This window comes from Aspergillus oryzae, chromosome 8 (assembly GCF_000184455.2).
Source record: "Aspergillus oryzae RIB40 DNA, chromosome 8".
NCBI classification, from domain to species: domain Eukaryota; kingdom Fungi; phylum Ascomycota; class Eurotiomycetes; order Eurotiales; family Aspergillaceae; genus Aspergillus; species Aspergillus oryzae.
This window is the reverse complement of record NC_036442.1, coordinates 893,784-905,049: the sequence shown is the minus strand read 5'-3', so window position 1 is coordinate 905,049 and position 11,266 is coordinate 893,784. Positions and strand designations below refer to the sequence as shown.

The window sequence follows — 11,266 nt, the reverse complement described above, 5'->3', positions numbered from 1 at the left end:
ATCCGGAGTTTCAAAGGTCGAACATCGTACGACCCCGGAGTGGCGATTGTGTAGGTAAAGGGGTGTTTTGGTAGGTATTGCCCGTGTGGGTAATCCCCACGGTAGGTAATCTCCGCGGTAGAGAACATACTGTGTAGGTAAATCGCCAAACCCTAACAATGGCTCATGTAGGTATTTCCCAACATAAGAAGGGCGATGGATCGCTTTATTGTTTCAATCCTTGACATTAAACTCTTTTTTTCTTTCTTACTTCCCTTGTATTATATTTGTGGCATTTTGTAATTACAACGCCATGGATGTGCTTCTTGACATCCTCGACACATACGTGTTCGACAGATTCTATGCGGCGATTTTACCAGCGACGAATCCTGTTACGGCATCGGCGGGCACATACAATAAACATATTGGTCTCTACTATCCGCTACCACCGTCTCCGTATGCAGATAGCAGTACATGGAAACGAGATGATATCGTGCGACAGACGATGTCCTTATTCCTAATCGGATGGTATGTATCTCACTCACGACTTCACAATTCCCACCATCAACAAACAAACCCATTCTAAATTCCCCAGGATCTTCGCAACGGCATTATACCTCATCGGCAGCACAATAATCTACCACACACTCTTCGATAAGCGCGTAATGCGCCACCCCCATTTCCTCCCTAACCAAATCCGCCAAGAAATCCGCCAAGGCATCACCTCCATCCCCGTAATCGCCGTACTCACGGCCCCGTTCTTCCTCGCCGAAGTACGCGGCTGGACCAAGCTCTACGACTTCGCCGACGAGGCCCCCTTCCGCGCCTACAATTGGCTGCAGTATCCGCTGTTCGTGTGTTTCACGGATTGTGGCATTTACTGGATTCATCGGGGATTGCATTACCCGCCGGTGTATCGGTGGTTGCATAAGCCGCATCATAAATGGATTATGCCGAGTCCGTTTGCGAGTTATGCTTTTCATCCGGTTGATGGGTGGTCGCAGAGTATTCCGTATCATGTTTATCCGTTGCTGTTTCCGTTGCAGAAAAGTGCGTATTTGGGGCTTTTTGTCTTTGTCACTATGTGGACGGTTTTTATTCGTGAGTTTTCTTTCCCTTTCTTTTTCATTATGTTGGGTTGTGGGGATTGGAGCAGTAAAGCTGATATTTCCAGATGATGCCGAGTATCTTTCGCAGTCTGTCGTTGTTAACGGTGCGGCGTGTCATACCATGCATCACCTGTACTTCAACTATAACTATGGTCAGTTCTTGACGTTCTGGGATCGGTTGAATGGGACATACCGCACGCCGAAGGAGGATGGATTCATACAAAACGAGAATCGCAAGGCTCAAGCTCTGAAGCAGGCTTGAACGAAAGGGGCATTAATGTATTTTTAGCATCTTAATCTAATAACCAAAGCGTGTATTATGTATCTCTACAACACCATTGAATGAATTCGTTCAGTTTCCCCAGATCATCTGTCGCGGCGTTGTCCAGATACGGGAGCTTCGTGGAATTCTCGGTGGCGATGTCAAGCATCGTTGTTAATAGGAGCCACAGCTCTTCTGCGTGTTTGGGATATCCCAGTAGGAGCATTTGGTCGTTGTTTGAATCCTGATATACGGAGTTCCATATCTGCTTCCATTTGTTGGCGGCTGATTTGATTTTCTTGAGTGGTACAGAGCCGAAGAAGTCGGTTCTGGCTAGGAATGCCAGGGAATTCAATGCTGCGGTTATGTCCTTAGCGAGTTGATGAAGAGGACGGGGTTGGTGTGGGACCTACCGTATATCATGATCAATAGATGCTCTGCGGAAAGGGGGAGGCTGGACGGCAAGGGCCCAGGCTCGGAATTATCGAGTAACAGCCGGATTGCTTCCCTTACAGAAGGCATAGGCAGCTTGGCTTCATCCGTTGCAGCGATGCGACTAAAGGCAGATGCATTCTCGGCTTCCCATAGCTCTGTTCTCCATGGGAAGGGACATTCCATCTCGAAAATAGATATGGTGGGTCGGTTTTTGAAGCACACCGTAAGGAAGCCGTCTGCCAGGAAGACCCAAGAAGCAAGTCGTATACAGACTTCCTCTGTGACTAATGCTCTCCATGTACTATCATCTCCAGTGCAGACTGTGGGGGGTGCAGACCGCTTCAGCTGGAAAATTCCCAAGCAACGCATAAGAGATACCAGACTTGGATGACGGATGATACGAATGCGTCGTCTTGTTTCAACGCGTTCCTGGCCAAATTGGAGCATTTCGATGATTAGCGCAGCTTGGAGGAGCTGAATCGTAGGTATTTGGCGTGTGAGGTCGTGAGTGGGTGGGGCAACCTGTGTTGATAGGGTTGTGATCTTTCGGAATACATGCTCTTCGGCCACGTCAAGAACCCTGGGTAATAGTGCCGCTTCATCCAATGAGCTACTATATGTTGCACCAGTTAAGAAGATTGAGAGCAACAGTGGGTTAGAAACATTGCCCGGGTCGAATGTGGGAAAATGCACCACTGGTAGGTGCCAATAAAGAGAATGGAAAAACACTGAGATAAAGATCGCAACGTTAGATACTGTGAATAGTGGAGCCAGCTGTGCAATATCGAGTTGCAGCTGGGGATCCTCAGTGTCGTCAGGTCTCATTGATTTAGAGGTCTCAATTAGTTCCATCATTAGTTCGTGTAGCTGCTCTGATAATTTTGTAGGACCGTAGCTTAGAAGATCAGTAGGGAAATATTCATCCGTGATCAATGGAGGACGGAAGAACATTTCGGCACCAGGGATATCACCGAAATTAGCCGCCATAGGATCGGGCGGTACCAATGCATCCTCGAGATGGGAATAGAGGCTTTCCAGATTTCTCCGCACAGAACATTCTGCTGTTGTTCCGATTGCGAGTCTGTCTCTCTCCACACAGGGGTCAGTGAAATGCCGAAGGAACGAAAACTGCGATTCCTCCTTTGATGGAGTGGGCGATTGCACTGATGGCGATAGTGAGACATCAGTCGGGCAAGGACTTCCAATTGAAGATTCTTGCTGAGACTCGAATGTGCATTGCTGGCCGAGTGATTGGCAGCGAGAGCATGGTGAACCTTTGTCACACGCTCTTTTCGTGGCGAAGCATTGATCGCAGGACTGCCTTTTCCGCCCGGGTTTGGCTGCCGGGGCGGGCTGTTGGTTGTATTTGATCGCACATGCTTTACTATGTCGTCGAGCAACCTCCCTGAAGGGACAAAGAGTTAGATCAGCTAGTAAAACCGTAGAAATGGTTGCTTTACGGTTTCAAGAAAGACTTCTTGCAAAAGGGGCACACGGAAGCGGCCTGGCCGGAATCTAGTAGACGGTCAATTGGCGACACCGGAGAATGAATATTTTCCTAAACTTACGTGTCAACTCGTGGCGCAGCAGATGCGCTTTTCTCTGGTATGACTTGTCACACTGCGAGCAACGAAACATATTTAAATTGAATTCTCCTAAGGTTTACATTGAGTTGATCGCAAGTTGATGTGAAGAAGATGCTTTTGGGCAAGGCGGAAATTGTCCCGAGCCGGAGTACGGTAAGCCATTGAGACCATCACGCAATTCGTACTTGCAGATAGAATCAAACAGGAGAAAATACAAAATCAACAAAAGTTTCTCATTTATATGTTTAGATATATGCTGGTGGGATATCATATCAGTCCTCACAGATATCACATCTGTATAATGAGTCTATAACGCATTAAGGGCTAAAAGAGAAAGCAAGATAGTCACCCATGTGCCTTGGTGGTACCGAATTGGGTGATAGCCCTAGGCAGCAGTAATATATATCTGAACAACGAGTGAAGAAGTCCACTAACTTCTGTCCTTGACACCTTGATGTAGACGCTTTTGTGCTCAAAATTTTGGAAATAAGTATCTGGAAGACCACAATAATTGATGAAGCCCCCATTCTCAATTGTTTGCGTTTCCCCTTCTTCTCCCATTATAAAGGTTATTGCTAGATATACATGAGAGTTTTAGATCTTGAGTGTCGTGAGCTTATATCTAAACCCTTCATGTATAAAAACGTACCTTTGCAGGTTAGATGCCATTATGGCTTTAAGTAAGGGTTACTAGTTAGATGCAAGAGTCAGACTAATGTAGACCTCAAATTAAATCGGCACAACTCTACCTCAGATATAGTGAATGGGTTCTACAAGTCATATTGTACTAGAGTGAATTTATTGCCTGTGCATTAAAGGAGAACTTGAAGTTGGTATGTCAAACGTACGCGTTTCACGCGAAGGGCTCATTAATCTATTTGATTAGGGGAGTATCAATGCACATTGAAGGCTTTAATAAGGAATGAGGTAAGACATAATTTCGGTCAGCGGACTGTCTCCACTCTTTGGGACCCCATATTAACCGATACAGAGTTTCCATAAAAATATCCCGAAACGAAACAGCAAATTAGAGCAAAATGAAGTCCATGTAACTTCATTCTCCAATATGGAGGATGTGTACATTTCTCCCAAGGCTTCCAGGTTAGCCGACTAGGTGGGAGTGGCGGTTGTTGATATGATCCTAGAGCCGCAGATCTCTGTCTCACCAGCAAATAGTGGAGATAGGTTGTACCTAAACCGCGGGATATGCACTTGTTCCTTGTCATAATAGGCAAGCCTAAACGATATGTCTATGTTCAGGGAGGATCTGCAAGTGATGGGAAGCTTTACGAAGTCTACAATGAACATCTGACCACCAGATAGAATGATCCCACATCTGATTGTAGCCACTGAGCTGTCGTGCAATCTAATATCTTTCAGGAGAAAGATTCTAGGTTACATAACTAATTTCTGAGTGACACGAGCTTGATGAACCCTCCTTCCGTGTTTCATTTCGCAGCAGCTTGAGAACGAGAAGATATTTAAAGCAGACAATCCGTACTCTCAAGAATCCTTAACCTCCATTCCATAACAAACGTTCCCAATTCTAAAGAATCACTTTGAGAAGCCTATTTACCAACATGGTGTCAGCCAGTCAATTGCTGTTCTGCCTTCCTGTCCTGGGAGCGCTCGCAACTCCCACGGATAGCACCACAGCCCAAGCTGTCGCTAGGTCTCCTGAATTTCTCGAACACATGGGAGCTCTTATCGCCAATGCAACAGGAGAAGCAACCCTTGAAAGGCGCGATGCGACGTTCAAAACAAGCAAGGACGGCGTAGACGCCGCAGGGTTTTACTACTCCCTATACAACGCGAATGGCGCAGGTGCCGAATACTCTGAGTCCGAAAACAGCGGACAGTTCAAGCTCAGCTGGAACACGAACAGCGAGTTTCTGGGCGGAAAGGGCTTCAAGGGTGGAAGTCCTCGGTAAGCTTTCAGTCGATCAAGACTAAGCCTTGCCAATCCAAAACTAACACAAGTTAAATTTCTAGCTCCCTGTCTTGGGACGGCCAGTTTCAGGCTGAAGGCGATTTCACTCTGGCGGTCTATGGCTGGACCACGGATCCCGTCACCGAGTGGTACGTTGTCGAAGCTCATGGAACGGGCACGCCGGGTAATGGCCATATTCTCGGCCAGGTTGAAGACGATGGCGGCATCTATGATGTCTACATGCTCCCCTACAGGAATGTCCCTGAGATCTATGGAGTTACGAACTTTAACCAGTTATGGTCTGTTCGCCGTGAAGCTCGCCATACCGGTACTGTCGACGTTGCTGCTCACTTCAAGCGCTGGCAGGAGCTGGGGCTCAAGCCTGGCAACCCTGTTTTTCAGATGGTCACCGCGGAAGGATTCAAAGGTTCTGGAAATCTTGACTTCACTCTCCAGAAGTAGGATACTAAGGGAGCAGAGGATGAGCTGCGAGTGTTGAACTAGGAGGCGGTGGTTTGAAGTGTCATGAGCCAGCCCGCGTGACAGGGCCCAGTCACTCTATCCCAATATTGTTTGAGTTTCACTCTTTTACAGGAAGTTTACTTTCTTCATCAACATAAGCTTAGTTAGTCATTGAAATACAGTCGTTTTTAGGCTATACAGCAAATGTGGGGCAGTAGGGCTACGCGGCGCTATTGCAGGGGATAGATTAGCACAGCACTCCGTATTTAGCACGAATAAATTAATACGCATCACTTATTAGCCGAGACAAATAGCCGTTGTTCTTAATTCTTAGGCTAATGGTATTTTACGGTCCACTTCACAAGCTACGATAGCCGAGTTGTGGTTGAATGCGTAGCACATAGATACATTTATGTAGTACCGAGTTGTACCGAGTGGTCAAAAGCATACGTAGACAAGGTAATCTTTCTGTCTATAAATATTAGATTATGATTTTGAGTGAAAGGCCCGGGGACTAAAGCTCTGGTGTTCAGCACCTTGAACACACCAGAGATACGAGACAGACTGTTGGGAAATGGGCTGGTCTAAAGGTAAAGTATGCCTCATTACCCGTTGCCCCTTCGCTTAGTTAATTAAATATGCTTAGCCAGCTATTCAGGACGGTTCACTACTTCATAGGGAAGGTGATCTTTTCCTTCAATAGCCACCGAGGTTCCCCCGGATGTAACGATGCAAAACCGCGGAGCCACCTTATGCAGATCTTGCAATACACAAATCGGGATGGTTTCAGAAAAGCGGCACGGGAACTTAATCCAATCCAATCCAATCAATCGAAGTAGGTATAAAAACGGGAAATGGTAGAACAGGAATAGCACCGCTGCCGCTTTATCTTCTCTAATTTTCACCCAAATATCCTAAATGCCAAACCTGTCCTCCACTCAAACCTTGGTGTCCTCCTACAAATTAAATATTAAGTTACGTGGATGGTGGATGCTAAGGTTTAAGGTAGGAGTATGTTACGACCTACCATCTGAATCATATACTCGGCACATGTCCGTTGAATAAGCGTTGAATTAGCCATCGGGAATCCACATGTCAAGGAGTAGACTTTGTTACTTGAATCTTATTCAATAATATTCGACTGGGAGAGGAGGTGTTCGATTATACGAGTACAGCGCTCTAGAATGCCAAGGCGTATGTATCGTCCATGTGCAGAAACCGCAGCATATGTTGACCAGGGGTGGAACCGTGGCATCGCCAATTCCAAGGCCTATACTAATGACGCAACAACAGCCCTGACAGAAACTATTCTAGAGATCCCAAACTCTCAAGGATCCATCCATATCCGGGACCACAACAAATTTGGAATCCCTTGAGCAGACCATCTCCGAGACAGGACATCTGTCTATCTTGTCGTCCACTCCTCTTGTAAACTGCTGCTTGAGATTTCTCTCAAAATCATACACTTCCACGGTTCCCTCTCGGATCTGAAACACCAACTTCTTGCCACCATCCACAAACTGCACAGCTCGAGTGTTAGCAAAGCGACACATAAGGAAGTCATCGAATGCGAGACACCATCGCATCCGCTCCTCTCCAGTGTATGGATCCCAGATACAAAGTGTCCCGTCATCAGCCCCGCAGGCGAGCATGGTCCCGTCGTGCCTCCAGGACAGAGAACGGGTCGCCATGTGCAATTTATCAAAGCGAGATACCTGCTTCCCCGTAGCGATATCGTAGACGTGGATATAGGTCCGGGGATCTCCCTGGCTGAAGGCGAGAAATTCTTGATCCGGAGAGAAGGCTCCGCTCCAGAGCTGGCCGCCCATCGGCCCCAAGACGTGAAGACAGGACCCGGACCAGGCATCCCAGACCCGGGCTATGCCATCCCATGCGACGGATGCGACCAGCTTGTTATCGGGGCTCATGGCAGCCCACATGATCCGGTCCGTGTGGCCCAGCAGGTGGTGTCGAAAGGATTGGGTTTCGATATTCCACAGATTGATACAGGGAAGAGCTGCAGCTTCGCGGCTTTCCTCTTGAGTTGTCTCGTTCTGGCTGAAAAAGACCAGCGTCTTGCCGTCCGGACTGAAAGAGCCGAGCTCGCCCTCGAAGACGAGTCGGGGCTCTGTCGTGGTGACGAGTTTCCCCTTCTCGTCCAGCTCCCATATGATCACCTGTGGGTTCTCATCACTGCCGCCTTGTGACGCCAGCAAATACCGGGCATGTTTGCCATCGCGGCTGTCGACCACACCTGGTGCAAACTGGACACTCTCAACCCGCTTTTCATCGGTCAATACTTCGAGAGACGCCTGCGTAGCAACATCGAAGACGAGTATTTTTTCATTGACCCCCACTGCCACAAGTTTATCATCGGGACTCAGAGTGGGTGTGGATGCTATTCCACCCAGCCCAATCTTTGCTCTCTCTTGTCCCCATCGCTTCGGATGGCCTGGAGCCCAGGCGGCAGGTTCTCCAGCGGGAGAAGCGAAGTCACGCTCAAGGTTATAGGTAAAATTTTGCACAAATTTTCTTCCGTTCATGGACATGGTCATTTTGGATGGTCAGTACTGAATCGGTGGTGACACAGCCGCTTTTGGAATTTTAGCTTAGATGAGCTTCACGGACTTAGAGCCTGCCAAGAAGTCCACGTACCTCGCTATACCGACAAGAAATATTAGCAGGGATGCAATACATAAGAGTTCCACTTCTTAGGAGCATCATGAGCTACCCGAGTCACAACCGAAGATATCGACGACGAAGAGATAAAAGACTATCCGTGAATAGGGTCAAAGGTTACAAAGCTGTGATATAGCTTCTGCTCCGCAACACTATAGGTTTGCTCACAGGGGTGATATTTCAGTCAGGGCTTATCTCCTAGGGCTTTCATTCTAAATCCCCTCTACTCTATACTGAAACGCAAATGCTATATACAGAAGTTAAAAACAGTATTATATTTATAACTTTGGTGAACTATCTTATAGTCGTGGTATTTATAGAGATTAGAACCATACGATAAAACAAGTGAAATTGATCTATATTAACTTCCAAGAGGACTTTATCTTTTGGAAAACATACTGTTCTGGAAAGAGCTTTAGTTGCCATGGCGTTGAGTTAGAATCTTCTGTGTCAAGATTTGCATACTTAGATTCACTCCAAGACAGCCTCTAACTATATTAGCTCCTACCATCTTAGTACTAATATATCCTAGTAGTAAGATTAGCTTACAGTACCCCGTTAGTAACCCCCTATTTCGCTTTTCTTTTATAGCTGGAGCATTGATAGCACCCAGTATTCTAAATATTTTCCTATTACTATCGATACTATAGGATAATTTATTCTATGGACCGCCCAGGCTGTCTACACACCATATTTCTGCCACTGCCCTCTTAAAATGATTTAAAATATATAAAAATTCATTATATCTATTTTCCTGCATCTTAATTTTCTGGCTTGGGCCAAAGGGCAATTACTTACTAACCACGCGTAATATGTGGCTTAAGGGTGAGCGGATACAAAGTCCTGTTTTCCACAGCCTACGGTTGTATGTACCAGACTCTTACAGGCAGAAGTTATATAGCACAGGAAAGTGCTAGTGGACCGAGATATGGATTGATTCCTCTCGTACTTCTCGTTTAGAGCCCGATCAATGTAGAGGATACTACTCTGGTCGAGATAAGTATGTCTTGCCATAAAAGCTTATGATTCTACTTCATATATATCGAAGTACTGGGTAGCGATATTACAGCAACGATCTAGGTTAAGATGCTAATTTTGTTCGTTAGGTTAAGGTTGATAGCTGAGAGAGTAGCCCAAAGAGCTATGGGTGCACCAGAGATGCGGACGCCAGGAGGTCACGACACCACCAGTAGCTTCATGGGATATACAATCCTCCGCTCCACACAATTCGATTATCTAGTCGTCCTGTCCGTAATGATAATACAAATTGAAAAGACTCGTCAAGCCTCGTGATTAGCCAACCTATCAGGACTTGTTGTTGACAGCCTTGTAGTTTCCCATTGACTAACCTGTGCCGCGAAGGATTCGTATTGACACTGGAATCCTTTTCCGCGATGCCCTGTGCGCGAACGCATTCAAGAGGAAATTGCTATTGTGCCATGAACATCTCTAGAGCGGGGGTACTTTACCCTGATTGGCTTTGCACATTACCAGTTACAAGTTCACTCTACGTGGCGAACTGTTAATTCTTTAAGAGCGCTAGCTAGAGCCAACCAGGCCGGATAAGGCTTGAGGCTGTTACTCTGTACATGTGACCTAGGAATCATGGGAAGCTAAATTCGTATAATATTTATAGGCCAGCAAGAATGTACTGAGAAGTTTTGAATCGCTCCATACTTACCTTTCTGACCGGTAATAAGACAGCGCTGTGTGATACTTGTGGCAGGTACTTCATCTAGCCTTCATCCCAGTTCTCTGTGGCCTACATCATATCCTTTTGTCTATTCTTTCACGATTCTAATATAAATATCTACACTATCAGCAGGTTAAACAAGCTTACTAACTGAAAACACCATGTCAACCGCCGAAAGCCTACTCGAACTCGCCCGAAACGCACGAGCAGAATGCAACACCGGCCAGCGCAAATTCAGCACCGCACTTCCCGCCCTAGACGCACTGGTGTCGGAGCTGGAAGTGTATAAATCTGTCATGCGCAAGCCCGTGAACAGTGAAACGCTGACCAACCTGGAAAGTCATCTGACGCCGTGTGCGGGGGCTTTAAACGTGCTCCTGATAATCCGGCGTAAGTATCGGAGCGAGATGTCGGCGTTCGAGCGCGCAAAGTGGAAGACAACCGACGGGGAGAAGTTTACAGATACAGTCAACCGGCTACAGAATGCGACGAATCTTCTACGGGGTACGCTGCGGATGACGCGTGAAGTCCAGCTCCACCGCATGGCGGAGACGAATCCCAAAATGGCCAAGGAAGAAGCCAGAGAGACTACGGCGGAGACAATGAAGGCGAACGCGAAACCTGACACTTGCCGGAATGGTGCCGGATGTCGTGTCATAGAGTGTAAGTATAGCCATCCTGATGCGGAGCCCTGTCGGTATGGGGCTGGTTGCACCAATTCCAACTGTCGATTTCGCCATCCGAAATCGCGACTATGCCGCAACGGAGCCGGCTGTAGGAAGCTGGGATGTACATTCGCCCACCCGGAGGCACCCGACTGCCGGTATGGAGTTGGCTGCACGAATACTCTCTGCTCGTTCAAGCACCCCAGCGTCCCTGCTTGTCGGGATGGTGCCAATTGCATGGTGGACAAATGTAAATTCTTCCATCCCGAAGTCAAACCGTGCCGGTTTGGAACACGGTGCACCAACAAGAACTGTACTTTTCGCCATCCACCACCCCCTTATACAAAGGAACCGACCGCGTCTGCGAAATCGATGGATGACAAAGAGTCCAAGGAACCGAAAAGCTCGGAAAAGGAAGTTCGCAGAAAGCTAAAAGAAAGCCCAAAGTGAAAAAGTCTTCGGTTAT

At 47.1% G+C, this 11,266-nt stretch overlaps 5 protein-coding genes across 5 annotated transcripts; 3 read left to right on the top strand and 2 right to left on the bottom strand.

Annotated features, from left to right (window-relative positions):
* Positions 1 to 292: 292 nt before the first annotated feature.
* AO090103000138 (sterol desaturase family protein) lies at positions 293 to 1,350 on the top strand (the record flags this gene model as incomplete). The annotated part of the gene is made up of 3 exons (XM_001826688.3): positions 293 to 507; positions 575 to 1,080; positions 1,154 to 1,350. The coding sequence occupies 3 exons, from the start codon at positions 293 to 295 to the stop codon at positions 1,348 to 1,350; spliced, it is 918 nt and encodes a 305-aa protein (XP_001826740.1).
* Positions 1,351 to 1,405: 55 nt separating this feature from the next.
* Positions 1,406 to 3,423, bottom strand: AO090103000139 (uncharacterized protein; the record flags this gene model as incomplete). The annotated part of the gene is made up of 4 exons (XM_023233430.1): positions 1,406 to 1,707; positions 1,764 to 3,190; positions 3,246 to 3,300; positions 3,354 to 3,423. The coding sequence occupies 4 exons, from the start codon at positions 3,421 to 3,423 to the stop codon at positions 1,406 to 1,408; spliced, it is 1,854 nt and encodes a 617-aa protein (XP_023093824.1).
* A 1,528-nt stretch (positions 3,424 to 4,951) lies between these two features.
* On the top strand, positions 4,952 to 5,763 carry AO090103000141 (glycoside hydrolase family 11 protein; the record flags this gene model as incomplete). The annotated part of the gene is made up of 2 exons (XM_001826690.1): positions 4,952 to 5,298; positions 5,364 to 5,763. The coding sequence occupies 2 exons, from the start codon at positions 4,952 to 4,954 to the stop codon at positions 5,761 to 5,763; spliced, it is 747 nt and encodes a 248-aa protein (XP_001826742.1).
* A 1,310-nt stretch (positions 5,764 to 7,073) lies between these two features.
* On the bottom strand, positions 7,074 to 8,318 carry AO090103000142 (WD40 repeat domain-containing protein; the record flags this gene model as incomplete). The annotated part of the gene is made up of 1 exon (XM_001826691.1): positions 7,074 to 8,318. The coding sequence occupies one exon, from the start codon at positions 8,316 to 8,318 to the stop codon at positions 7,074 to 7,076; it is 1,245 nt and encodes a 414-aa protein (XP_001826743.1).
* Positions 8,319 to 10,542: 2,224 nt separating this feature from the next.
* On the top strand, positions 10,543 to 11,250 carry AO090103000144 (uncharacterized protein; the record flags this gene model as incomplete). Its single annotated transcript, XM_023233428.1, has 1 exon — positions 10,543 to 11,250. The coding sequence occupies one exon, from the start codon at positions 10,543 to 10,545 to the stop codon at positions 11,248 to 11,250; it is 708 nt and encodes a 235-aa protein (XP_023093825.1).
* Positions 11,251 to 11,266: the final 16 nt, after the last annotated feature.